Consider the following 25,999-nt stretch of genomic DNA (forward strand, 5'->3'; position numbering starts at 1 on the left):
CTTAGGGTTAACGGCCCAGCGATTCGACATCCACATTCTTTCCACGTGCGACCACGACACCGTCGCAGGGATGTCGTTGCGTTCAATCATGATTGTTGCACCAGGGGGAAATTGAGAACCTTGAGATTCTGCAGGGATTCAAGGTAGCTTTCACGAGCGAGACAATTTCGGTCCACAATTCGAGATGACAATGCACCACATGGAGATTAGTACAAGGTCTGTGTGAGGAATAGAGTCTGATGCAGCAATCACTGAATTTTGACCAGGAACATTACTATGACAGGCCAGACCAAGCACGTCAATTGGGCCGAAGAATGTGATTGTCTGATGTCAAACTCACGAAATGATCCACCTGCGGACCAGTCATGCTTGCGTATCGGTGATCCGGGAATTCGATACTCGTACGTATGAGTACATCAGTAAGTTGAGGCCTAAGTCCCACAAAAGTCAAGTCAATTGGTCCAGACAGAGATGACAGGATCCACAATTGATTGCGGAGATGCGGAGCCATTTCCCGGGCCGAGGGGTATGAGGGGGTCATTGCGTTGCCGCAAAACAAGAATGCGCGCCCCCATTCCCACCTGTAAGGCATATGCCGCAAAGGTCATCATTCAACGAGCACCGATTATGGGAACATACTCGGCTGTTGCTGTCAGGGGTACACTGGACGATATCTGCAGACAAATAACACGCGAAAGACCCGACACAATCAAGCCCAAACAATGTTTTTCGTCCTGCATAATTAGCGCGGCCAGGTTGCGTGATTCCTCTCCCCACTACTGCGTAAACCAACCTTGCCCACAAATAGCAATCCTGCACATATCAACTCCTGCATCAAAAGTCGATGCATCAAAAAAAAATAGCACCGACGCCTGGCTACAGAAGTTGAAGGCACCTGTCCATTTATTCAATCCCCACCAACGCTTTTACTCATAAATTTCCTATCAGCGACCGGGGAACCGCTTCCTATAAGATATGCCGACATCGCCAGACCTGGGCTGTAGCGGTTCCCGCAAAGCCCGCCAACCGCTGCGTCTTCGCTTTTCTCGATCCTTCCGAATGGTCCACGACTACAGTGGCAGCGCCTCCATGCCATGGCGGGCACCACAGCGTACGACCAAGAGAACAAAGGCCCGGCCCTGCTGGCGGTGATGTGGACCCTGACGAGCCTTGCGACCGTGTTGGTCTGCGCGCGCCTGGTGATCCGCACGAAGATCATCCGTGCCTTCGGGCTGGACGACTGGCTGATCGCTTCTTCAATGGTGAGTCCATTATCTCATTTATATCGATAACTCACCCGTTGACCCAATCAATTTCCCAGGTCTTAGGGCTATGCAACGTCAGCCTCGCAACCGTCGCCGTCACCCAAGGCCTCGGCAAGCACGCTTCCGCAATCGGCCCCTCCGCCGCCGAACGAGCGAACCTGACCATCTATCTCGGCTGGATCTTCGGGATCCTCGCCTTCGCGCTGCCCAAATTAGGCGTGGCCGCCCTGCTGCACCGGATCTTGGTTCCTGGGATCCGCATGCGGTGTGCGCTCTGGGGGCTGACAGGGATGGTGATGGCCGTCGCGGTGGTGAATATTTTGGTGCTGTTTACTCAGTGTGACCCGCCGCGCGCGCTGTGGGCGACGGTCGAGGGGGCAACATGTCGCAGTTCGAGGGTTATAATCGGGGTTGCCACGTTTAATGGAGGTGAGTCTGCTTTCCTTCTCCCCGATGGTTACTGAAGTTCAGTATTTGCTGTGAGGGCACTAACAACGTGGCAGCATTATCAGCGTTCACCGACCTCAGCCTCGCGATCTACCCGAGCGTGATCCTGTGGAGATTACAGATGTCTCTGCATAAGAAACTCGCCCTGTGCGCGGCGTTGGGGCTGGGCGCTATGTTCGTCATCCTTCCCTTCAATCCTGTGACAATGCAGCCCTAACTGGTCCGCATAGCTCCGCCTGCGCCGCCATCATCAAAACCACCCACCTCGACGCCCTCGGTGACGTTGCTGACTCAACATGTATGCTTGCCCCAACCTGCTCTGCCCTGTCCTGCCCTTGTTCCCTCACCTCTCTCTCCACCACAACTCTCACCCCCGGCTAACCTAAAAACAGACGAAAGCTGCCCCCTCGTCCTCTGGACCAAGTGCGTCCCCCTCCGGCACCCGCATACCCAATCCAACCTTACTCCCTGCCAATCCGCCTACTTGACAAGTGTGTAGACTAACACCAGCAAAAGCGCAGAAGCCAACCTCGTGATCATCGCCTCCTGCATCCCCACCCTCCAGCCCCTCCTGGAATTCATCCTGGGCAAACGCTCCACCACCTGCCGGTCCTACAGTCTCCCGCGCTCGTATCCGACCCCCGTGCCTTCGTATGGGCCCGGATCCGCGAGAAAGGGGCGCCATCAGTTGACAGATGGAAGTGGTACACGAACAGACAGCCAAGAGGAGATTTGGTCCGGGGATGAGGAGGTGGAGACGGTGCAACCGGGGCGGGGGCGGGGACGGGGCAGGAAGTGGGAGATCCATCGGACGGATCAAATTGTGGTCGAGTTTGAGATGGGGGGCGGGCGGGGACGGTAGGTTGATTGATAGAGAAAAAAAGTGATGCGTTTGTTTGGGTGGGAGGTTGGAGCAATCGAATGGTGTTTGTGGTGGTTTTGGAGTTAGGTCTTGAGGTCGATAAATGGGGTAATTGCTTGCTTGTGTACGGATCTATCGAGTTTGTGTTACGAGAGGTAACAAGATAAAAGCTGTGCATTCAGTAGAGCTTATCAAGGGCAGCGGGGATACTTCCTGATCGGGTAAGTTGGTCCCCGCATGCAACCGCGTTCAAGAGGTACGCGCGGTGGCTGCGGGATATGTATGCATGTATGGCATGGGTGCAGTTGATGTGTCGATTGCCACTCGTACTAGCGCGGTAGCAGTACCCCGCAGGAATTGACTATATAGAGATGTCTACTGTGTAATGTTGCTGAGCAAGACAGATTTGCTTGTGTGAAGATGATGCAATTTATTTGAATAGTTTCATACCCCGAGCATGGGCTAAGAGGAACCTAGTACTTCTCAGTTCGGGGTCCAGATTAAGTGGAAATCTTCGAATCAATCATCGCCTTTCAAGACCACTAAGACTTGTTGCATACTTCCACAGGTCCCGACACAACACCAAGGTGTCAGATAGGTCTAAAGCTTGGACGAAGCCACCGAAGTTATTTGATGTGCTCAGACCCGATTCCCTGAGACATGGACGAAAGTGCTTTGACTTCAGTGTAGCAGTCCACTATCACTGAAACACTCTCCCGTAACCCTAACCCCATAACTTACTTCCACCCCACCCTCCAAAAACCCACCCTCCCCACCCAACAGGACTCAACTTCCTCCACCCTGACCCTGTCCCCCCAACAACACCTCATAAATACTGCAAAACTCACGCCAAGCTCCCCCGTACCAACGGTACCAAATACTCCAAATTATACGCCCACAGATAATTCGACAGCTGATTGCCGAACGCCGCGCCCGTCCAATACGTCGACCGATGGCCCTGCAGCGCATACTGCCTCTGGATGAACCCGTCCCGCAGATTCTCGGCGGTGGTCCGCATATCCATCGCCCCGTGGTTCGACCACGCATGGATTTCCATGTCCGTTACGTTGGAGACTGAAGCGGAAAGCGTCCCCGCGGCGGTTAGAAGGCGGATCCCTTCGTTGGCGAGGGCCTGCGCAGCGGTCTCGCTGAATCCCAGCCAGCCGACGACGATGACTTGCCAAAGGTTTTCGCCGAGGTACTATTTTTTGAATAAGTTATTGGGGTTAGGTTTCTCAAGTTGCAACATGGATGGGATGTGAAGGGAGGAAACTCACCTCAAAGTAATCGACGAAGGGCGGCTCGGGCAGCGCGTAGTCGTTGCCATCGACCGCTGTGGCGGGGAGGTTGTAGATGACACCGTTGACTGGTAGTGCCGGGTGGGAGATGATTCCCGTGTGGACGACGCTCCATTTTCCTTGGTCGAAGATGCTCTTCTCGGTGGTGTCCAGGTCGAAGTGGGCGGTGTTGGCGGCTGTAGGCTCGATAGCCATTACGAGTCGCTTGGCGCGGATGATAGTGTGGGATTGGGTGCTGTGGTTCTGCACGACCAGCTCAACGCCGCGGTTGTTGGAGTGCCGGATGGACTCGATCACCGTGCTGTTCAGCAGGACGGACTCGCCCAGGAGGGCGGCGACCGCGTCGTAGATGTCCTGGTTGCGGTGGGAGGCGGGGACGTACTCCGGGTCCTGACCTAGAAAGGCGGCGGCGGTTTGGGGCCCGAAGGTCTGCATTTGGTAGAGGGTGGGTGCGTCGAGCATGTCCGCTCGACCGGCGCCGATGCCCGACCAGATGAGCTAGCCGGGACGATGGTTAGGGGGTTCGTCAGTGGGGAAAGGTTGGTGGTGGGCTTACGAAGATGGTGGCGTTTAGGTTGTACTTGGCGGCGAAGTCGCGGAAGGGCATTAGCAGGTCCTCGGGGATGTCTTCGGGCGCGGGCCAGTTGGCGTAGGATGGGAGGAAGAGATCCTGGTATTGGCTGGAGACATTGTAGAATGTTTCCAGGGCGGCGAACTCGTCGGTGATGTTGGGAGCGAGGTAGCTCACGGGCTTGCCGGTGGTGAAGTCGGCGTAGGTAGTGGTCAGGGTGGTGCTGTCCAGGTCGGGCTCCACGTAGTCGATGCCGAGCCGGTCGAAGAACGCGGTCGTGCCGGTGTAGTTCGTGTATGCCGCTACGCCGTCTAATGCAACGTGCTGTCAGCATCGTGTAACGGAGCGGTGGCTAATGGTTTTACTTACAGTCGTAAGTGGTGTTGGTTGCGGGATTTGTCCAGCTGTTGACCATTCCGCCCTGTAGGGTGAGAGGCGCAGTAATTAGAACATGGTCCATAAACGAAGAGGGGCGTTATACTAGTTGACCCTGCTTCTCGACGACCCTGAGCGAGAGACCGGCATCATGGAAGTGGACAGCCGCATTGGCTCCAGAGGCTCCACCACCGACGATCACCACGTCCACTGTCTCGACAGCTGCATCGGGGTAGCGGGCTTCAAGGGTTGAGTTAGATGCTAGGGATGCAGCACAACATGCTCCAATCGAGGCTAGCGCGACAAAAAGTGAGTTGGAGGGAGACATCCTAGGTGAAAGTTCTGGAGCGGGTAGAGGTTCAGCAAAATTCAACCCGGTTGAGTGAAAGCGAGGGATGGGCTTTTATTTCGAGGACTGAGACTAGTGTGAGAACCGACAGCCAACTACTGCAGGAGCGGAATGCCCTGCGCAATTTGACAAATGAGTTGTGTATAAATGAAACGATTGGAGACAGTTCACCAATCATTGTCCCAGTATAAATGAGCACCGAAACATCTATACCCAACTTAGCTACCGTGGCAGAGTAGTAGGGCTGAGCTAGAGCCAAGAAAGCTAAGCTATAACGTCCCCACCGCCAAGCCGGTCGACTGGAGCCGGGTTACCCGAGCTCAACAGCTGTCATTGCCGAACAAGTTCAGGGGCGATGAATGCACTGGAATCGAGTCAGAATCTTGGAGCGACTTATTATTGACAAGAGCGACTGATTCTGCGATTCAATACCTTTGATCTAAATCCAGCATGCGAGTACACATAACTTAAGATCCTCCCTCCTACAATATTGATCCGGGATACATCCTGAATGCGTCTTCGGTAGCTTTCATGCCAGTCAGTTCGACTTGCGCTTCCGATCGAGCTCCCCCAGCTTTCCAAAAGCCCGCGTAATTTCCACAGCACTTTGATACGCATAATCTGCGAGATATTAGCAATAGCCCCACAGCCCACACCGCAGAACATCAAGACAATACTCACAAGACCCCACAGCAATCCAAATGAAGTTCATGAAGAAATAGTAAAACCAGAAATAATAGCCCTCGGGCCGACAGAACTCCATCCCATGGTAGTAGAAGTCGAACAGGCTCGTCGCATAGTACAGCACATCGCCGTAGACCTGTCCCAGCGACATGGTGAGCTGCAGGGCGTGGCGAGCGGGGTGCTGGGCGGCGATGCAATAGGCGATGAAGAATGCGAGCGGGCCCCAGCAGAACTGCAAGACTTATCAGCTTCTCTGGCTCCATGCGTGCAGTCTGGATAGGGATGGCAGGACGCACGGCGGTGACGGCCTCCATGGACACCAGGAATGCGTCCGACGTCAGATACCGCGAATCAGAGAGTGAGTACTCCTTCCATAGCTGGCCGAAGAGGTCCTGCGAGCTGGCGAGGGATTGATGGTTGATGACGAAGTAGGCTTCGAAGAAGAGGTGGATGGATCCCGCTGCACAGGGCTTACGTGCTTAGCATGGGGTGTCTGACTGAAATGTTCGTCGAGGCGAGGACAGGGTACATACTCAGGCACATCCATACAAATGCAGATTGGTCTGATCGACTCGCGGTAGGTCGTGCGCGGTGGATGATAGTCAGAGCGACTCCAAGTACCGCAATCCAAAGGATACCAAATTGGGCAATTAGCAAGAAGACTGGGGTTGTGTTGGTCGCATAGTGTGGTAGGTGTATCGTTGAAGGACAGTAATTGTGAGAGACTGGTGCGGTTTGGTTGGTCATCTTGGTCAAGCTTGCCGACTGAGTCAACAGGACTTTGAATCTATTGTACTCGACAGCTTGGTATATAGATCGCCGACAAGGATGGATATCTCGTCTTATAATAACTGATGCACGATTGGTGCAGGCTCGGATCCCGCGGAGCCCGCGGAGAACGCCAAGAGATCCGGATATCAAGGCTGCCAGATCAGACCACCAGATTTGACTTTATACCCCTGGAGATCCAAAACTTATTCAGTAGTTAGAAGCAAGGCTGCACACCCTCTGAAGCAATTATTATGACACTTTTTGTAGGCAACCATATCCGATTTGACAAGTACTACGCTAGCCTGTGTGAGAACCCTCCAAATGTCCTCCTCGTAAGGTACAGCGATTTGTGTAGTCTACTTTTCCTATTTCGAATATTGTCATCGCAGCTCCAACAGCACCACTTTAAACATCAAATCAATCCAATCATCATGCCTGTATTGACTCATACACTCCCAAGCCTGGTCACGAATGAAATCATCCCCGCACAAAGCTCGGGCCACCTACTCAGGGGCTGATCGTATTCGACGGCGGGTTTGCTCTGGCCCAGTCAAATTGGACCCAGTGTGACGAGCGTGTCGATGAGAGCTGTATGTCGGTGGGGAACTCCAAAGCCGTGCATCGGTTTGTCTGATGTAAATCCCCGCATTGGCTTATCCACAGTACTTCAACAGAAAAGGACTTACTTACCGGTTGACTGCTTGGGGCTGGGATTTTCACAGGAAAGGGAAAGCTGAAGACTGGGTTGGGACTTGAGTCAGGACTCCTTATTGTTTGGAGACTCTCTCGGGTTTAATTGAGGTACTACGAGTCAAGCTAACATAGATGCAGAACTTAGTTCTGAGTAAGTATGCGAGTACGTACAGGTATGCCATAGATGCAAAGGGAAGAAAGGACAAACTGGGTGCTTGGCACAAGAATTGATCACTTGTCGTCAACTTCATCCTCAAGCCCCTATTGGGCCACATGCATCGTGTGCGACCTGTCCAGCTGCCAAGTCTTGTAGACCTTGCCACGTCAACCCCGGTTGTTCTGACGCAAAGTATATATTCAAATGAACATCCCCCCGGCACAGTATCGTGATTGGAATTTGCGCGGTCGGACTTTGGCTTCAAACCGGTATAACACGCGCAGAAACACGAGACAGAATGGGCTACGACTATGTAATGGTGTAGGTTTTAACTTGCCATTCTTTCGTGCGTTGTCATATGCTAACCATGGCAGCCATGTTATCTACAACATCCCAGTGGCAGTCGGGCTTACCGCTGTCTTCTGGCCCTTCATGACGCGTCTGGACTGGGCGCGAATATTCACCATGGTCACTGTGCGCTACCTCATAATCTGGTGTCTTTGCTTTCGCAGCTTCTCTCCCCACCCACAGAATCTGACCATTGTGGATAGATAGCACTCACAGCCACGATTCCCTGGGATTCATACCTTGTGCGCCGCCGGATCTGGACTTACCCCCGGGAAGCCGTGACCGGCTACACATTGTGTTTCATTCCTCTGGAAGAGGTCTTCTTTTTTGTCATCCAGACATACAGCACCGGTATGCTGTACACCATACTCACCCGTCGATTGGTGTTCCCTGCCTTTGTACGACCAGCAGACATGACATCCTTTAGCGTGGGAACCCTTGTCCTGGCTTGGGCTGGTGCCATAGGTGTCAAATACCTCCTAGATGGCGGTCGGTACACCTACATGGGGTTGATTCTGGCTTGGGTTTGTCCGTTCCTGCTGTTTCAGTGGTAAGCTCTGCTGTTCCCAAACCTATGTCAACACGCCAGACCTGATGCGCGTACATCAAGGGTAATCGCCGGCCACTTCATATTAACTCTCCCTCGCCGCGAGATTCTTCTGTCCGTAATGCTCCCAACAGTTTTCTTGTGGACAGTGGACACGTTGTCAATGCGGCGAGGAATGTGGGTCATTGAGGGTGGCACCAAGCTGGGCTGGGAGGTGTGGAGAAATATGGATATCGAGTATGTGCTAGCCGTTGGGTCCTTTAACAGAAGTTCGCGATAATGACCCAGCGCTTAGAGAAGCCGTCTTCTTTCTCCTAACGAACGTGCTGATCGTGTTCGGGTTTGCCGCAATCGACTTTACCATAGCCCTAACCGATGGCAAGCTCGCTCAATCCAAGTCGAGTATCAACGGTGTTCCTTCCTACGGGCAAATATTCCGGAACTTTGTCTTCTCGCCACAGAAACTGGACCCCGACTTTGTGGCCCGCCTGAGCAAAGCAGTTCGATGCTTGGCTACCAGTAGTCAGAGTATGTACATGGGCAGCAGTATGTTTCAGGGACCTCTGCGCATTGATCTTATTTTCCTGTAAGGAATCTCTGACCTCTATAAACCTCGAAATCACCCGCTGAAAAGAGCCTCAGATATTATTTCTGTCGGGTGGCCGACGACCTGATCGACAACGCTCCAGACCGAATTACAGCAGTGACAGCCATCAAGAATTGCAGAACACAGCTAGCCCGTCGGTTCTCACCAGGCTGGGAACATCAGGGGGAACCTAAGCTTTCGGAGCTGAGTGAAGCCATAGCGGCTCTCCCCGCCTCCCGACTGCGCCTGTCGCCTCTCCAAGGTCTCCTGGAGGGGTTCCGCACCGATATCAAGTTCGGCCGCGAGAGCAGTGTTTTCCCCATCAACTCCGAAGAGGATCTAGACCAATATGCCTATCACGTCGCAGGCACCGTGGCGGCCAGCGTGTTGGACCTCGTGTTCCACCACTTCCCACATCATGCGTCGGCGAACCATGCCACTACGCGGCGAATGGTGATTGCGGCCGGCGAGAAGATGGGCCAAGGTCTTCAGTTGGTCAATATCGCGCGCGACATCGACCGGGACGCGCGGATTGGTCGGGTCTATCTTCCCACGGCCTGGCTCAAGCACGAGGGCATCACCCCGCCCGACGTGCTCCACAATCCAGATAGTGCTCCCGTGGAACGGTTGAGGAGACGCCTTCTCCTCAAGGCACAAAAGCTGCATGACGAGGCAGTCGGCGCCCTAGCATTCCTGCCCCCCGTGGTGCAGGGCCCTCTACGGACGACCATCGCAAGTTACATGGCGATCGGCGCGGCACTTCAGCGCGGAAATAGCGCGCCTCCGGGTGAGAAACTGCGGCTTCCCTTGTTACGCCGTGCGACGATTGCCTTTCGCGCCATGTCGACAAAGCTTTAGGGTTGACGGCTTGGCTAACGGCGTTTATCACCTGTAAAGCATCGCTCACCGCTTAGACCCTGGTAGTTGTGAGATATAGCAAAGAACAAGTTTTGAGGGGGCATTTTACTCGATGACTGAACAGGAACCTTGCGTATGATCGAAGGAAAACCATTAGTCCTATCCTCGTCTACCGATTGATTTGATTTTTAAAGGACTTAACTGTCCGGCGCGCAGTAATTCCCCTACCTGCAGTACAGAGCCTGGACAAGTGATTCCACGTAGCCAGGACAGATATGCGTAAGGGGATGGGGGAGGGGCTCGCTACGCATTTCTAACCGCCATGTGAAGCCGATCCGGCAAGAAAATATCACCACGCACACCCGAGTCACATAGCTAAGCCCTTCCGGGTATTGCCTGCAGAAGGACGCTATTCTGGCGATGGACACTGCATGCGTGATGGCTCAGACCTTCCGGGTTCTTGAGACCATTCGGGCAAGTACTCCTGGTCACACGCAGCCTTGTACTTCATCACTAAACTCCAAACGTCGTGGGGCTGCATGTGCCGTGTCGTACGCACTGTACACTCGAATACGTCACGAATGGACATATAGTACACTACATACAATTATACAACAAGCCGTGAAGCGTCGGTGTGACTGTAGGTCGCCAGACGTCGTTATACTCCTCTCCGAGACCACTCTGCTGACAGACATCTGCTTTTTGTGTCACAAAAGAAAATCACTCTGGAATCTGTATACCACCGAGCTGAGTGCACATTCTTAGCGTCAATTGCCTATTTGGAGAGCCTAATTATTATGCCATTGCAGTCATATCATCTCCACGTGAGCTTAGGTACTTTTCTTTAACGTGGAAGACTGCTGAATATTGACGGTATGTCTAAAATCTCCAGACTCATTCTGGCTTATTTCCAGGAGATGTGACGGTGAAGCTATCGCCACTCATTTGTATACCCATGATACGGAAGCTATCTACCAGTTGACTTGCTATAGCCCTAACTCCAATCCCAAATAGCAATTCAGGTACCACACATTTTCCTATCGTCACTGATCATGACTATGAAAAGGCCATCCGTTGTTATAGTCGGTATGTTAATTGTCAGAACTCTTTCTTCCACCATATTTAACACACGCTCACTAGGAGCCGGCACCGGCGGCATTGCAACAGCCGCTCGACTTGCTCGCGATGGATTGAAGGTGACCGTTCTCGAGCAGCACGATTTTCTGGGCGGCCGATGCTCGCTGCAGCATCGAGACGGATACGTGAGTTTCTCTCGTCCGAAGCTCTCCACTTCAGCTAACGATAACCACAGCGATTCGACCAAGGCCCCTCGCTGCTGCTAATGCGAGAGATCTTCAGCGAGACCTTCCACGACCTCGGGACCTCTCTCGAAGCAGAGGGAGTAGAGCTACTGCAATGTGACCCCAACTACTGTATCTGGTTCGCCGACCACGATACCCTGGAGATGTCGTCGAATCTCTCGAAGCTGAAGCGCGAGGTTTCGCGCCTCGAAGGTCCTCAGGGCTTCTCCAGACTGCTGGATTTGCTGAAGGAGACGGGCCGCTACTATGATCTGACGGTGAAGTATGTCCTGCGCCGGCACTATCCGTCCTTGCGCGCCCTTCTCTGCCAGCCGAATGTCTTCCGGATGCTCCTAACCGTGCGTCCCTGGACAACCATGTACGGCCGAGCGCAGCACTATTTCACCAGCACCAAGATGCGGCAGGCCTGGACCTTCGCCTCGATGTATATGGGCATGAGCCCGTACGAGGCGCCGGGGACTTATGCGCTGCTGCAGTACTCGGAGACGGTCGACGGGATCTGGTATCCGCGCGGCGGATTTCAGCGGGTGAGTTGAGTTGAATTGAGTCTTGTCGTCGCGTTTCGAGACTGTCTATCCTAAAGCTTGATGCTCATGTTCACTTGTTCACGAACTTTTTACCCAACGAATAATCAGACCTCCCTGGAATATTTGTCTCCCCTCTCATTCGAAGGTCAATCCACTAAGCCAAAGACTGACCAGGTCCTCCAAGCGCTTGCCGACATCGGCCAAACCCAGGGGGTCGAATACCGGCTACGCAGCCCAGTGGCCCGCGTTCTCCTCTCCGACGACCAGCGCACTGCGCGGGGCGTGCGCCTGCACTCAGGCGAAGAGATCCTGGCCGACGTCGTCATCGTCAACGCGGACCTCGTCTACGCCTACACCCACCTCCTCCCGCCCTGCCCGTATGCCGCCGCGCTCACGCAACGCCCCACCTCCTGCAGCAGCATCTCCTTCTTCTGGGCGGTGGACACGCCGCTGCCCCAACTTCGCCCGCACAACATCTTCCTGGCGGAGCACTACCGCGAGAGCTTCGACGCGATCTTCATCGACCACAGCATCCCCGCCGACCCGTCCTTTTACGTCAACGTCCCCAGCCGGATCGATCCCTCCGCCGCACCGGAGGGCAAGGAAGCGCTGGTCGTGCTGGTTCCGGTGGGCAGTCTGCGTTGCTCCGGAGAAGGAACTGACTGGGAGGATAAGTGGGGGGAGGAGATCGTCGCACATACCCGCGAGCTGGTCCTGCGCACCATCGAGTCGCGTACGGGGATCCGGAACCTCAAGTCCCGTATCCTGCACGAGACGTACGAGACCCCGCTAACGTGGCGGACCAAGTTCAATCTCGATCGCGGCGCGATCCTGGGGCTGTCGCACTCCTTCGGCAATATGTTGAATTTCCGGCCTGCGATGAAGCACGCGAGCATCGACGGGTTGTACTTCGTTGGCGCGAGTACGCAGCCTGGAACAGGCGTGCCGATCTGTCTTGCGGGAGCGAAGTTGGTTGCGGAGCTGGTCAAGCGGGATGTCGAGTCTGTGGGGAGCAGTGATAGAGATAGGGCTGCAGGGCGGGGTTTCTGGGGTATACTGTTGGGGATGCTTGGTATTGCTGTCGCGGGTCTTTTTGCGATGCAGCTTCAGTTTGGGCGAGGGGGCATGGGTTGCGGGTGGGTTGGATGACGGTTGGGTTTGGTGGGGTTTGAATGTGGTTCTTCTGTACTTAAATATAATGTAATGACGGTTTCAATGCTAATCATGCTCGAACCGTGCTGTCAGTGAGCTTGAGGTGGTATTTTCGCGTCGATTCGCAAAAGACGAAGATTTGAGCCGTGTTCAGACAGGAAATGTCTTGTTGAACCGTCCTCATCTAACCGCGGACCCTAATTCATATCCTCCAGTCGGCGCTGAGCATTGACGTAAATCTTCTCCTTCAACCAGGAGATTGACTCCTCAATCCCTTTCCCAGTCGCCGTAGAGATGGGACGAAAAGCCTGCCAGCTGTCAATCGTGTGTTCTACCACTAGCAACCGTCCGTCGGAGACAAAATGAAAAAGGAGTCCCACCCAATCAACACCCAACCCATCCAGCCCCAAGCAATCAACCTGCTCCTTTGCGATCCCCTCATCCTACACATACCCAACCCAACAAGCGATCAGCATTCACGCGAGCCAACATACCGCGGAAGGTCACAAACCACGGCACCCCCGTCAAAATTCACCAGCACCAGCCACGGGATGCCCTCGCCGGCACAACCAATCGTCTGCATCTCGCCGGACTCCATCCTCCCATGGACCAGACAGCCAACCTGGTACCGCAGCTCCTCCAGCGCGATCGCGTGGGCGGAGTTGACCACGATGATCAGGGCGTCTGCGTCCGCGTACCGCGCGGCAACGGCTGCCCGCCAGCGTAACCGGGCATCTAGCCCCACGTCCGCGGCGATAAAGCTTAGTTCGCGGGAGGGGCTGCTGCTTGTCCAGCCCGCGTGGCATCCGTGTACGGTTATAGGGGTGAGGGGGCTGTCGCTGACATGCTGGAGGAGGGCCCGTTTGCCGGCGTCGGGGAGGCCGAGGATGGCGACTTTGGGCAAGCTCAAGGGGCCTGCGGGAGGGGCGATCTGGTCGCCAAGAAATGTGCGGACCCGAGTTATCAAATCGAACATTGTCGGTATGTTGGCCTCCGACTTTTTTTCTATTCTACATTGTCAGTAGTGAAGGAGATTTTTAGATCATGTTGGGTTGATACGTTGCCTCCGATCGCGGCGCGGACGGATTATAGCCCCTGAATAGGTGGGTGGCCCGAGCTTTGTGCGGAGTGTTTTTATTTATTTTTTTTCCCAATCCAGTTGCAAAGCTATATATGCCAGTCAATGCACGGGGCATGATTACTGGAAGTGGAAAATTGATATTCGCTCCAGGCTAAATCCGACTACTCTCTGAACTGAAGATCGTGTCGGTCTGCGGAAATTGGTACTTTGTGGACCCATTATCCGGCCATAGTGAGGATGATTTCCGACCTACTGTATCATGGTCCTCTTGCTCGTCCGGTAGACATCGCAGCGGTACCAATCACCAGCCTTGACGGGTACGAAGTGATGATTTGGACGTTCCTACTAGACCATTCTGGGGACTCAGCTACGAATATACGATTGGGCACTAGAAAATAGGTTATAGAGTATCCTGTTGCGATGACAAAGGAAAGACATCAAGTGTTTCACGGGGACTGAATTCCCTGGAGGCATAGTCTGATATGGAGCGGCGGGAGGTGTAGCCAAGAGGGAAGCGACTCACGCAGGTGACCAGGGCGATGCCGCTGTTCAGATTGGTGCTTGACAGGGCCATTTTCACCAAGTCCAGGGGGTTTGTGAGAGAAGTGAGAGGACAGGAAACAAGTAAGACGAAGGAGAATAAAGATGGAGCGAGAAATGTTGAGGGGGTGGATGGGAGAATTAGGGCTAGATGGCTGGGGTTAGGTCAATCCACAAGTCACTACCGATGACTTTTTCGCCTTACAGGCCATATAAAGTATAGGTTGGCAAGGCATCGGGTCAGACTTTTTGAGTGAGCGTAGGAAAAAGTACGAGGGCATCCTAGATAAGCCTTACACCCCACTCCCTCCGCCGGTGGCGCTATTAAATCTGACCCAGACAGTGAAACATCTTCTGCTGTCGGCTGTCAAATAAGCACCAATGCTAAAAGCCTGCTCAACAAGCCCTGGTCTCCGATAGCAAAATTGCAGGTAGCTCAAGACGTCCCTCGCAACAGGATGTGCCATGAAAAGAAAAGTCCTCAGAGCAGCGGGTAATGCTCAACGAACTAATACCTACCACGTTGACTATGCTATACCGCTATTTCTACACTACTATAATATTGCACTTCATAAGCCATTCCAGAGTGATGGTACAGGTGCATGCGAGTCTCCTCCATTCCATGATCATCCACTCAAATTCTCAGTATAACCTGTACTCTAATCTACTGTACACTCGTCATGCATGAAGGAATGAGAACAACAAATACAACTTTACCCCATTTATATCCTCCCTCATCGCGAAGCTATTTCTTTCCCGATGCCGCAGCACTCCGATTATGCTGCATATGCGCGTTCACCAAGTGGCCGGCTGCCAGCGCCGAGCAAGTACTCAACTCGCCCGCCAGCACCGCAGCAGCAACAATCCGGGCCAAGCGGCGGGCATTCGCGCCCGGGTCGGTGGGATGGGCGCCGCGCACTCCCAGCAAATCCAGCATGGCACCTTGCGCCTCGAGAATCGTGCCGCCTCCGATCGTCCCGACTTCCATTGTGGGCATGGAGACGGCGATGTGCAGGTTGCCGTTTATACTGCGGTCGTTAGCATTCCCGGACAGTACATAATGATAATACAAAAAAAAGAGAGCATGCAAGCAAGCAAGATACCAGAGTAAGGAGAAACGTACTTCTTCATCGTAGTAATACAGCTACTACTCTCCACATTCTGGGCGGGATCCTGGCCGGTGGCCAGAAACACCGCCTGCACGAGGTTCGACGCATGGGCATTGAACCCTCCGATGCTGCCCGCCATCGCACTGCCCACAAGGTTCTTGGCCGTGTTGAGCTCGACCAACGCATCGACCTCCGTCTTCAGCACCCTCCGAACAGTATCCGCAGGAATGGTGGCCTCCGCGATGACCGACTTCCCGCGTCCGCCGATCCAATTCACCGCCGCAGATTTCTTGTCCGCACAAAAGTTCCCGGACAGGGTGATGGTTTGCATGTCCGGGAATCCGTGGGCGGTCATGGCGTGCAGCGCCGCCTCGACCCCTTTCGAGATCATGTTCATGCCCATCGCGTCGCCGGTGGTCGTCCGGAACCGGATGTACAGGTAGGTGCCGGCCTGCGCGACGGTTAGGGTTTGGAGGCGGGCGAAGCGGCTGGTCGCATTGAATGCAGAGGTCAACACTGCGTGGCCCGCCGGGGACTCGACCCAGCGCTGCGCTTCGGCGGCGCGCGAGGCCGAGGGGAACCCTAGACATGGGCCCCGCGTCATGCCGTCGCCCTTCAGCATGGTCTTAGCGCCGCCGCCTGCGTTGATGGCTTTGCAGCCGCGGCTGGCGCTGGCGACCAGCACGCCTTCTGTCGTGGCCATCGGGATGAAATACGCCTGTCCGTCAATGAGCATCGGCCCTGCGAGGCCCAGCGGGAGCGGCAGGTAGCCGATCACATTCTCGCAGCAGGCACCGTGCACGAGCTCGTAGTTGTAGTCACGGTAGGGGAGGAGAGAGTCCTGGACGCCCTGACTGAGGGATTCGGTTGACGGGGTTTGCGAGATGGCGGCGCGCCGGATGCGCACGGCGCGGGTGAAGGCTTCGAGTCTGGATGAGCCTGGGGCTATGTTTTCCAGGGTTTTTTCTAGGCTGTAGCCTGCAATTTTGCCGCGGAGGCAGAGAGTGACTAGTTCCTCGTCGGTTAGTGATTTCGCCTGGTCGGATTTAAGCAGAGCTTCCGTCTCTTCTGGACTGCGGGGTTGAGGGCCGGAGCTAGGGGCTACGGGATTCGTGGTAGAAGGTGCAGCGGACGCGTTTGCTGCGTCGGCAGCATGCCAGCGCGCGGCATGCATTAGGTGGCTGTTGAGGATGAGACTGACGACCAACGCGCCGATCAGACACAGTCGAGCCATTGGACTCTCGAGTCCTGTGAGAACCCCGTCAGCCCGTTTCGTTGCCGAGGAGGCAGCATGGAGTGTATATCGGATAGGAGGGAGCACCGTCACGCGCGTCTCGATGCCTGCCGCGCGGGCCGCCAGGTAGATATCATTGAGTCCGCTGGCGGCCACCTTGAACGGGCTGACGGCCGTCGGCATAAGCGAGGGGTTCGTCATAAAGCCTCCCAGGATGCGAAACGCAAATGACGAGAGTTGCAGCACGTTGACCAGCACGAAACCACTCACCATCATCGATTTCCAGCGCGCCACGTTCGCCGGCTTGACCTTGTATCCGAACATACGAGGGCCACGCCGCTCGTCCGCCTGGTGGAGTGTGTCTGGACACCGGATGCGCGTGATCTCCAGCTTGATGCAGAGGACGGTCGCGTAGAAAGTGAAGAGCAGGACGGCGTCGAAGAGCAGTGTCCACGCCGCCAGGAAGCAGAACTGGCCGAACCGGTCGTGTGGCCGCAGGGCCGCTCCCAGTGCGAGGGCTCCGATCTCCAGAAGGTATGAGCGGACGATCGACCAGCCTTGTGCATTGATGGCCGTCTGCATGGTGGTAGGGATCGAGTTGAGCTGACTGTCCTGCTGCCGTCCGCGAGCAGATCCCTTGGACGCACAGAGCACCGCACGGGTGAACCGGATGGGCTTCTCGAATCCCACCGTCAGCACCAAAAAGGGAATACCCTCTGAGAGCAGCAGCGCGTCTATCGGGACACCGCAGGTGGTCGTAACCCCGAGCCCCAGTACGAAGGCGAATGCCCCTGACAGTATGACGGAGCTTGCCAGCCAGACACGCGACCCCAGGTGACGCATCGCGCGGAACAGCGAGACTACGGTCATGTTCAAAGCCAAATATCCGAGCCCAATGATGATCATATCTACTGTTTCGGCGTGCTGGGCCCGGTGCAGGAACGATGGCCATGCGTTGCCGACCCAGCCGCCCAGCGAGAGGGGCTTGCGCTCTCCGCGGGGGCACTGGACCGCCCACGTTATATCTTCATCACCCGCTGCGATTACTTGAATATCTCCCAGAAATTTGCCCAATTGATTGTAAGGAACCTGATATGCCAGAGAAATCTCATCGAAGAAGGAGGTGAAGAAATTCGAAGTCGGGGAGATCGGCTCGGCTTCGACGGACTGGGACAAGATGGCGGGAGGGCTGCTCTCGGCGGGAACTTCTGGAAAGTTGAGTGTGACGAGGGCCCAGTGGTGGTCAACCTGTTCAGGAGAATTAAGAAAGGATCAGTTATCACGCGCAAGTTCCATAGAAGCAAAAGTGTCTGTCCTACCTGGCCATGACCGTTGGCTGCAGACACCTCGTTCTGCCATCTCCACGAGCTCTTCTCCCCGAGATGGAGACTACGGCTACCCCAGAGAAACGATCGAACGTCGAAAGGCGATATCTGCGACGTGTTCGCTGCTTGAAAAGCCCCCTCCAGCACCTGGAGATAAGTTGTTGCGGCGACAAGGGCAGTCACGAGCAGAGTATGAATGGGACGTCGACACGCGTGGCCTACCACTGCGCGCAATGCTTGGGTAACTCGGTACTGGACCCAGCCGGAATTGGGCTCTGCAGTCACCGATGCCATCGTTGTTGGATTCAGACAGACAAGATGGCGAATCTTGACATACCTTGTTGCAAGTACAGGTGCTCAGTGAACAGGAAAGTGGTGTGGGAAGAGGGAAAAGCTGGCAACGAGAAAAAGATCTCAAGACTCCTGGGAGATGAAATCACCAAATTGACACCGCTCCATGCGAGAATCCCAGACCATTCATGCCCTGTACCAACGGTCACTTTTCCTGGTGCCTGGAATTTAGGATGTCCGGCCGGGACAATAAGCACTAATGCGCCTCCGCTTGGTGGAGCCTGCCACCCAGATGCAGTAGATTGATAGGATGAAGCCAAGGATTACGTACTCGAAGTGGGTCTAAGCTAGTCAGAATATCAATCGACTGTTCATTGTGGCGCAGTTGAGATGGTCGGCCCAAGCCGTCAATGTAATTTGGGTCGTCCACAATCTCTTCCCCGGACCGCAGGCTCAGTACCCTTGATTGTTCTACCTTATTATTGTGAGACCAGGTTGTGTAGATAAGATATATCAACCACGCAACGTGAAAACACCACATACCTACTGTAAAATCTACGGAGTGCTCGCCTTGCCTACCAACAATCTCCAGTACATGGTGAAGATATATTTAATAATTCCGCTCCGCCTTGTAGCATCGCAAGAAGAGATTACCGAGGAGAGTAAAACAAACAATATGCATAGTCAGGTCAGTAGGATGTTACAACGCAGAAATTCAGAAGTCTGGAGCTTATTACTTTCAAAAGACGCCGGTCTAATTATATACACTTCTAGCTTCCGAGAGTCTCTCCATCGCAATCGTAATCTACTACGGCTACCCCCCAACAAGATAAGAGTCTCCTGAGTGGAACTCATCAATTGTGAACAATGCGCAGAATAACGAGAACAACTTTGATCCTCCATAGAGCTAGCACTATTCTGACAATCTGCGTATCGCAAGGTCAAAAGCTTCTATGCTTCCTTCCCGACGATCCCACCGCCTCATAGGGAGCAGCTTAATTCACCATGCTATTACTTGCCCGCTTCACTCCTTCGATGGGGAACCAGCGTCTAGATACTGACCTGGTTGCCATCTGCAGGAATCTCCGGAGACCCGAAGAGGATCGACCTCACTGAAGCTGCTGCGCTTCAATGGTTTTCGCATTCAAGCACAACGGGGATCAATCATTGCCGTGTATCGCGCGACTTACTGGACTCTGTGACTTGACTACCAGCCCGGGTGCAATTCTTCACGAGCTAACCTATAGCCATCGTCTGGAGGAATCCAGATTCTCAGCGATAAGTGTTATTTGGGACACGCTTGCGCGAAAACCGTTGGCCACGCTTTGGGAGGGATCTAGCGCCAGCAAGATGACGCATTTCTTTCTCTGTACTCGGGGAGAAGAGGCAGATAATTGATGCCCATGGACCACCGCCCCCTTATTCATCCCGGTGACTTTATACCAGCGCTCACGGCACTCCTTGTTGTTGCATACGACGAGGCCTTGCGAGATGACGCTCGGGCTGGTTGTTCTCTCATTCTTTTCGGCAAGGTGTAGCGGGAGACCTGGGGAATATCCCTGTCGATAAGAGACTGCTCTGAAGGGGGCGAACCACCCACTGGGCTGTGAGGCCTTATCGCGCAATATCTTGTCTTCATGGGGTGTTCAGTATCGTGGACCTCGCGGCGTCCTGATATAGATACTAATCCTCTAGCTGGGTGGAGTAGCATGGGAAAGAAACGAAAACAAAAGAACAAGGAATATTTTTTTACTAGGATTCCGTAGGCTGGGAGAGGAACGGGAATCAGGTTTACATCGACCTCAAGACAACACGGACTTGATGAAAACGTCACGATTTGAGTGAGAGTTCCAGGACAGAGTGAAATGATGGGCATGAGATTCCCTATCATTCCGTATGGCCAAATCAAGATCTTGACCTTACACGTCAGGGTATTCAGCTGCTGCGCTTGATGGTCTACGGCCACTTCTGATGAATCAATGACACTCGTTTTTTCGTTACTTCGGCATGAAACTGCTTTCCATTTGGGGTAGCTGTTCAGGGTTCGGTGCATCCAGTCGGATTCTAGCTGGTAGTCGGCGGGCGATCAGCTCCGAAGGGGATCCAGATCGGCCTTCATGAACTGACTGAGAACATCTTGAAGAGTTTAAACTTGTACACAGGACTGCTTGCAAGCCCCAAGATACACGACTACAAGATAGACCATACTGTCAGGAGATCCACCTACCACTTCGTACCTCGGCCCTTGGAAGGAACCCCCCAATAGCCCTAATGCGAGAAGGGGTGGCGCTCACGTGATCGAGAGGCCTGGGCGGGGTGGGGGTGGGGACGGTGGGTGGAGTTAGACGAGGCAACAAATGGCCTTCGACCATGACAGTCGAATCCTGGGCTAAATGAGGAGATCTCTCATATCTGTTCAGCAGTATGATACTTGCACTAGTAAGGTAGCAATGGCCACTCTGGGTCCTCTTGTTCCACTCAGTCTTATCCGAGAAGTCGAATCAGACGGCCTGGTGAGTACGCGAGCCCCCTCAATAATGGAGATTATTCAAACCCTAGTATTGCACTGGCATTTGTCGATAGAACCACCAATAGAATTGAAGGTAGTAACAGGCCGGTTGTTGTTTTTGGTAGAGCATCAAATAGCGCAAGCCGGATAACTAGTGGGACAGCTTCACAGCATTAATCTCAATGTGGAGACCTCCTTGCAATCGTTTGCTGTGATTAAAGGAAAAGTCTCACTATGCTCCACACACCCCTCTCACGCAGCATGCATCCGCACCCTGACCCCATTGGCAATGCAATTAGTCAAGGTCAGGTTATGCCGGAGGACCTCGCTCGCATCCAAAATCTCCACCCGATCGAACCGCTGCAGCAACCGCACCGTCACGTAGCTGGCTTCAGTGAGGGCGAACTGCTGGCCAATACAGATTCTCGGGCCGCCGTTGAACTGAACAGGAAGAAGTCTGGTTAGTGGATTGCTGTTCTGAGAAGTGTTTCTCGGGTAAAAGGGTCAGAACATACCGGCAAATACTCCCAGCCAACCTTCCTGCCCTCCCACCGCTCAGGCCGGAAGGCGTCCGCATCCGCGCCCCACAGATCCTTGCGGCGATGCATCACGTACACGCCGTAGTCGCACGTGGTTCCCTTGGGGACGAAGACGGGGGATTTCCCGTCCTTGCCGCCGCCGCAAGGCAGCGTGGTGTCCTTGTTGGCGTAGCGGGCGTTGAAGGGCACCACCGGGTGCAGGCGCAGGGCTTCGTCGTTCACATACCGTAAGTACTTGCAGTCCTTGAGTTTGGCGAAGGTGATCTCCTGCGGTTGGTCGTAGGGCCCGAAGTCGGCGAGGATGTTGTTGCGCAGTTTCTGGTAGCGCTCGGGGTCGCGGGAGAGTTCGTAAAATACTATGATTGGTGGGTTAGGGGTTGGTTCGTAAATCTCTTCATCCAAGGGTCCGGAGGAAAGGAGGTGACAGTAGCACTGCTACTTAGACGATGCTTACCCCAGCCAAGATGCGAGGCGGTTGTGTCCCGGCCCGCCAGCAACAGATTCAGCAGTTGATAGCGCAGCTCCAGCGGGTCCTGCGTTTCCGCCGCCAGGGCCTCGAGAAAGACATACGGCTCGTTTTGGGAGAGCTGCTCCTTCGCGCGGAGGTTCTTGGAGAGGGCGAGGCGCACGAAATGGTCGACGAACTCGTGGACCACGCCGCACGCCTGCCGGAATTCCCGCGAGTCGTAGAGCCAGTATTGGTCCATGAACCGGAGGCGGGTGGCGAGCGCCGACTGAGCGGCATCGAACGCGCGCGCGAACTTGGCCTCCCCACTCTCCTCGCTCTTGTCATCCTCGTCGGTCTGCCGGAGAGACTGCAGCTGGCTGTCGACGGACTCCCCAAAGAGAAATTGGGTGGCCGAGTCCAGCGTCAGGCGGAAGAAATAGGGGAGGAGGTCTACTTTCTCGATCCAGCCGTCGGTCTTGATCGATGGCTCCAGTGCTCGCATCATGTTCTGCACATGGGTCTCCTCCAGGTCCAGGTCACTCACTTGGTCCCTGGTGAATTGCGGTCGCATGATGGCCTACACTCCGTGAGTATAAGTCATAGCATGGAAGAGGGTGCTGGCTTAGCAGAGCAACATACCCGGGAATGTTTCCAGTATGCTCCGTCAGAAGTGAAAATGCCATCGCCCAGCATGGGGAAGAAATTGCCTCGTCTCGTGGGTCCAAGATCTGCATGATCAGTATAACAAGCCTAAAATTGTCCATGGATGCATAGTCACCGAAGTCATTAAACTGGGTTGCTAAAATTGCTTGGATGTTCTTAGGGTCTGCCGTCCGAAGGTTCTTCGAGCCTGTGGTGGGAGCGCGTGAGTAACGGTATACATCGCCGAGAGGACAGCTCAAAGTGAGCTTTGTAGGCATCACCTACCCAGAACATTGTAGCGGTAGGTATATGTCCCGAGCTCCTGGAAGCGCTGGAGCACATCCGCGGGGAATTGTTGGGCTCGATCGGCTTCGAGGGAGCGTCGCACACTATCGATTCCGAAGGGCCAGCGGTTCTTTTCGACTGGAGGCTCTTCGCAGCCAAGGTCACGCGCTTTTGCCACGTTGCGGCGGGCAGTGAGGAATGATGAGATCAAGCGGAAGACAACATAGATGATGGCGACCCAGGGGAGGGCATCGATTACGGTTCTTAGTTTCATTATGTTAGCGATGACAGGTGAGATGGTTCGGTGTAGGCGCTGCAAAGTTTACACCTGAGCGAGGACAGTGTGGACTGGAAGAGAGAAAAGAGAGGTAGGGAGGTAGGGAGAGAGACAGACGGTGGGAATGATCGACAGTGAATGTAGTAAATGCACACTGAATCTGTAATGCCCCGCTCCATGGCCTCAGCTGCGTATTTCATATATTTCAATCAGAAATACTATAGCGGGATGAATCCTTCCGGGCGGGGCGGCGTTAGCGTGCTTATACTTATCAGCCCCAGCGCCGGGCGGGCACTGGATGAAAGTCTTCCACACAATGGCTATGTGCTCATGGCCCAGGATGAGGATAATCAATGATTAATGTTTTTTTCCCCAAAGGAAGCCTCGAAGAGAGCCCCAAAGGGGCTCCAGCGGGGGTTTTCTCTCGACCCGGTCCCTTGCTTGCACTCATACAATATATTGTAGGAGAAGCGCCAGAGCCAATAAATCCCCTAGTCAACACACAAGACCCACCATTAGCTTACGCTCTGACTTCTAATCACCTGATGACTGGGACTGCTTGAGGTTGTATCCATTCCTGTACGTGACGTAATGTGATGCAGCTCCCCCGTGGGTGATTATTATTTCTAGAAAGTCTCCGTGTCACACGTTATATACAGGCCGTTGGTGAAGATGACTGACTACTGGGCCAGATTCGTGACAGTGGCTTGAGTAGCAGGATTAGGTCGCTGGACTTATTACATTTATAAGGCTGAATAAAACCCTACAGTGCATTTTTCAAAAAAAGGAGATCACTGCACTGTCCGGAGCACATTTGGTCCGAATTCTCTCCTATTTGCTCTGCGGCCGACATGAACACAAACAGCAAAGCGGAGAATATAATCATAGGACACCTTCATTCTGCATCTTACCACGGGATACCAATTCTTCTCTCAAGTTTTCGCTCAGCATTGGAATTGACTTTCTTTTTCAGCCAGCGAGTTAAAATTACTCTTCTTTGTAGCGTTATGAGGTATCATGGCCAGTTGGCTGGGCCGGCCAGACGGGCGTTCGGGCCCGTGGGACCGGTTTATGGGTGGACTCAACTTGTATAAGACGGACACTGCTAGTGACATACATCCAACTCAACCTCTCAGAATCAACCTAAGTTAATTCCAGACCATCGATCATGACTGGGCACGGCTATATCGAGCAGCTGACTCCGCTGGACCTGGCCACGCCAAACACCTACATTCGGGTCCTTCTGGCATTCCCCGGACCCGAGGCAGACTCAACCCTAAACACTGTGTACACCCTCCAGAACGGTCTCGAGCAACTGTCTAGAAGAACTCTCTGGTTGTCAGGACGAATCTTCCCCACCACTGACGTCTCTAGCCGACCATCCATTGAGATGCGATCGCACACAGGAGACACCCCAACGCTGGAGGACAAGGGCGCACTGCAGCAGCCTATGCGGCTGTGTCTGCGCAAAACATGCCTCCAGAAGCTAGTCCGGGGTATGTCTGGCCTGTACCAGCCATGCTTTCTGGGGATATGGAGCACGGTATTCCCGTCTTCGCCGCTGGCGTCTTCCGCTTCATCGACCGCGGCATAGGGCTGTGCATCTGCCTGCATCACCACGCTGTCGACGCCACCGGGTTCGCCGAGGTCATCCGATTGTGGGCGCAAGCCACCACTACCCCCACAACCACCGGGGATGCGCTGCCCCCCGACCTTCCCCAGTCTAGTCGACAAATCCAGCTGTGTCACGCCCTCGCCCCGACTATCCAAGCCCTCACCTCATCACAGTCCCCAAACAAAAAGACCCTCCTCTCCCTCCAACCCGAATTCTCCACAACCCCGCCCTCTCTACCCCAGGATATCGGACCCTGCACCTTCAAACTCTTCACCCTGAGCCTCCACCACCTCCGCACCCTCCGCACCCTGTGCCAGAAATAGACCTCCCGAAATCTCACTATCGACACCCTCCTCACCGCCCTCCTCTGGACAACAATCACCCGCGTCCGCACCCACCACACCCCAACCCTCCCCACCCAGAACAGCAATAGCACCCTCACAGCAGCCGTCAACGGCCGCAACCGCCTTCCCATCCTCGCACCAGGGTATTCGGGGAATCTCGTCCTCTACGCCACAGCTCGGTACGCTGCTCCCGTGCTGGCTACCGCGGATACGGACCCCGTGCGGGAGCTAGCTGGCATCTGCGATTGTATTACGCAGTCGCAGGCTCCGGCGCAGACTGGGGGGCAGTTTATTGCTGAGGTGTGTCGCCTTGTTGGGGGAATGAATTATCGGGGGCTGTATTCCGGATGGGAGGTCTCGGGGGTAGGATGTGACGGTTACGAGTTGGGTGCGGACGGGGATTTATAAGAGGGAGTTTGGGGGCGGGCTTGAGAAGATTGGGTTTCTGAGAATGCCGGTTGTGGAGGGGGCGAATGGAACTGTGGTTGTTTTGCCTAGAAGACGGGGTAATAAGGGTCAAGAGAAAGAGATGGTGGTGGTGGAGGTAGTGGTTATGTTGAGGGAGGAGGATATGCGGGCATTGGAGGGGGGTGAGATGTGGGGGGTTGTTTGTGGGTTGTAGGTGTGACCTGTTATCTCGTTTTGAGTTTATTATAGGGCATTAATTATAAAGAAGTAGAGTATGGATTATTCCAGTTCTGGGGAATGGGATATGCTGCTTTACTATAAGGGATTGAATTGGATACACACAGCCTGGCAGCGGGTGGGAAGGCAACTACAGACTATGTGATTTTATATTACAGTGGAAGGCACCGAACATGATAACTAGATCACCACTGGAATCAGACCCTGAGGGTTAGCCCCCCTAAAAACTCAACCCAATTCTCCAAGAACGGCTGCTCACCCATCCACTCACATAACTACCCCTGATTCGAAATCAACATCCCC

General features: G+C 54.3%; 8 protein-coding genes across 8 annotated transcripts; 3 read left to right on the plus strand and 5 right to left on the minus strand.

Annotated features, from left to right (window-relative positions):
* The first annotated feature begins 851 nt into the window (after window positions 1-851).
* Window positions 852-2,879, plus strand: ASPACDRAFT_118285 (uncharacterized protein). The gene is made up of 6 exons (XM_020196155.1): window positions 852-1,262; window positions 1,322-1,694; window positions 1,769-1,886; window positions 1,943-2,010; window positions 2,105-2,135; window positions 2,229-2,879. The coding sequence occupies exons 1-6, from the start codon at window positions 1,095-1,097 to the stop codon at window positions 2,572-2,574; spliced, it is 1,104 nt and encodes a 367-aa protein (XP_020056566.1). The 5' UTR covers window positions 852-1,094; the 3' UTR covers window positions 2,575-2,879.
* A 539-nt stretch (window positions 2,880-3,418) lies between these two features.
* On the minus strand, window positions 3,419-5,146 carry ASPACDRAFT_27960 (uncharacterized protein; the record flags this gene model as incomplete). Its single annotated transcript, XM_020199526.1, has 5 exons — window positions 3,419-3,775; window positions 3,852-4,370; window positions 4,429-4,754; window positions 4,813-4,864; window positions 4,925-5,146. The coding sequence occupies 5 exons, from the start codon at window positions 5,144-5,146 to the stop codon at window positions 3,419-3,421; spliced, it is 1,476 nt and encodes a 491-aa protein (XP_020056567.1).
* Window positions 5,147-5,705: 559 nt separating this feature from the next.
* On the minus strand, window positions 5,706-6,598 carry ASPACDRAFT_52016 (EXPERA domain-containing protein; the record flags this gene model as incomplete). The annotated part of the gene is made up of 4 exons (XM_020202560.1): window positions 5,706-5,788; window positions 5,849-6,083; window positions 6,148-6,311; window positions 6,385-6,598. 4 exons carry the CDS (start codon window positions 6,596-6,598, stop codon window positions 5,706-5,708), a joined length of 696 nt encoding a protein of 231 aa, XP_020056568.1.
* A 1,123-nt stretch (window positions 6,599-7,721) lies between these two features.
* Window positions 7,722-9,990, plus strand: ASPACDRAFT_78157 (uncharacterized protein). Its single transcript, XM_020205124.1, has 6 exons — window positions 7,722-7,793; window positions 7,847-7,946; window positions 8,024-8,370; window positions 8,431-8,604; window positions 8,663-8,953; window positions 9,010-9,990. Exons 1-6 carry the CDS (start codon window positions 7,771-7,773, stop codon window positions 9,809-9,811), a joined length of 1,737 nt encoding a protein of 578 aa, XP_020056569.1. The 5' UTR covers window positions 7,722-7,770; the 3' UTR covers window positions 9,812-9,990.
* Window positions 9,991-10,863: 873 nt separating this feature from the next.
* ASPACDRAFT_1880657 (phytoene desaturase family protein) lies at window positions 10,864-12,832 on the plus strand (the record flags this gene model as incomplete). Its single annotated transcript, XM_020198208.1, has 5 exons — window positions 10,864-10,897; window positions 10,952-11,073; window positions 11,124-11,660; window positions 11,835-12,661; window positions 12,697-12,832. The coding sequence occupies 5 exons, from the start codon at window positions 10,864-10,866 to the stop codon at window positions 12,830-12,832; spliced, it is 1,656 nt and encodes a 551-aa protein (XP_020056570.1).
* A 177-nt stretch (window positions 12,833-13,009) lies between these two features.
* On the minus strand, window positions 13,010-13,788 carry ASPACDRAFT_60081 (uncharacterized protein; the record flags this gene model as incomplete). The annotated part of the gene is made up of 2 exons (XM_020203520.1): window positions 13,010-13,127; window positions 13,307-13,788. 2 exons carry the CDS (start codon window positions 13,786-13,788, stop codon window positions 13,010-13,012), a joined length of 600 nt encoding a protein of 199 aa, XP_020056571.1.
* Window positions 13,789-15,013: 1,225 nt separating this feature from the next.
* Window positions 15,014-18,596, minus strand: ASPACDRAFT_1868802 (uncharacterized protein). Its single transcript, XM_020197921.1, has 3 exons — window positions 18,096-18,596; window positions 15,557-18,024; window positions 15,014-15,461 (listed from the first exon to the last, which is right to left on the minus strand). Exons 1-3 carry the CDS (start codon window positions 18,393-18,395, stop codon window positions 15,179-15,181), a joined length of 3,051 nt encoding a protein of 1,016 aa, XP_020056572.1. The 5' UTR covers window positions 18,396-18,596; the 3' UTR covers window positions 15,014-15,178.
* Window positions 18,597-21,153: 2,557 nt separating this feature from the next.
* ASPACDRAFT_28378 (cytochrome P450) lies at window positions 21,154-23,089 on the minus strand (the record flags this gene model as incomplete). Its single annotated transcript, XM_020199557.1, has 6 exons — window positions 21,154-21,342; window positions 21,417-21,796; window positions 21,895-22,465; window positions 22,528-22,616; window positions 22,667-22,738; window positions 22,816-23,089. The coding sequence occupies 6 exons, from the start codon at window positions 23,087-23,089 to the stop codon at window positions 21,154-21,156; spliced, it is 1,575 nt and encodes a 524-aa protein (XP_020056573.1).
* Window positions 23,090-25,999: the final 2,910 nt, after the last annotated feature.

The sequence above is a fragment of the Aspergillus aculeatus genome (genome assembly GCF_001890905.1).
Source record: "Aspergillus aculeatus ATCC 16872 unplaced genomic scaffold ASPACscaffold_7, whole genome shotgun sequence".
Taxonomy (NCBI): Eukaryota; Fungi; Ascomycota; class Eurotiomycetes; order Eurotiales; family Aspergillaceae; genus Aspergillus; species Aspergillus aculeatus.

Bases quoted from the DNA above. Each gene is read 5' to 3' on its own strand.
- ASPACDRAFT_78157 (XM_020205124.1), top strand. From the start codon at position 7,771: ATGGGCTACGACTATGTAATGGT. The intron at 7,794-7,846 runs GTAGGTTTTAAC...TAACCATGGCAG, and splicing joins GGCTACGACTATGTAATGGT to CCATGTTATCTACAACATCC. The intron at 8,371-8,430 runs GTAAGCTCTGCT...GCGTACATCAAG, and splicing joins CCGTTCCTGCTGTTTCAGTG to GGTAATCGCCGGCCACTTCA.
- ASPACDRAFT_118285 (XM_020196155.1), top strand. From the start codon at position 1,095: ATGGCGGGCACCACAGCGTACGACCAAGAGAACAAAGGCCCGGCCCTG. The intron at 1,695-1,768 runs GTGAGTCTGCTT...ACAACGTGGCAG, and splicing joins GGTTGCCACGTTTAATGGAG to CATTATCAGCGTTCACCGAC. The intron at 2,136-2,228 runs GTGCGTCCCCCT...CACCAGCAAAAG, and splicing joins CCCCTCGTCCTCTGGACCAA to CGCAGAAGCCAACCTCGTGA.
- ASPACDRAFT_1868802 (XM_020197921.1), bottom strand. From the start codon at position 18,395: ATGGCATCGGTGACTGCAGAGCCCAATTCCGGCTGGGTCCAGTACCGA. The intron at 18,025-18,095 runs GTAGGACAGACA...TCTCCTGAACAG, and splicing joins CAGCCAACGGTCATGGCCAG to GTTGACCACCACTGGGCCCT. The intron at 15,462-15,556 runs GTACGTTTCTCC...TAACGACCGCAG, and splicing joins TGTATTACTACGATGAAGAA to TATAAACGGCAACCTGCACA.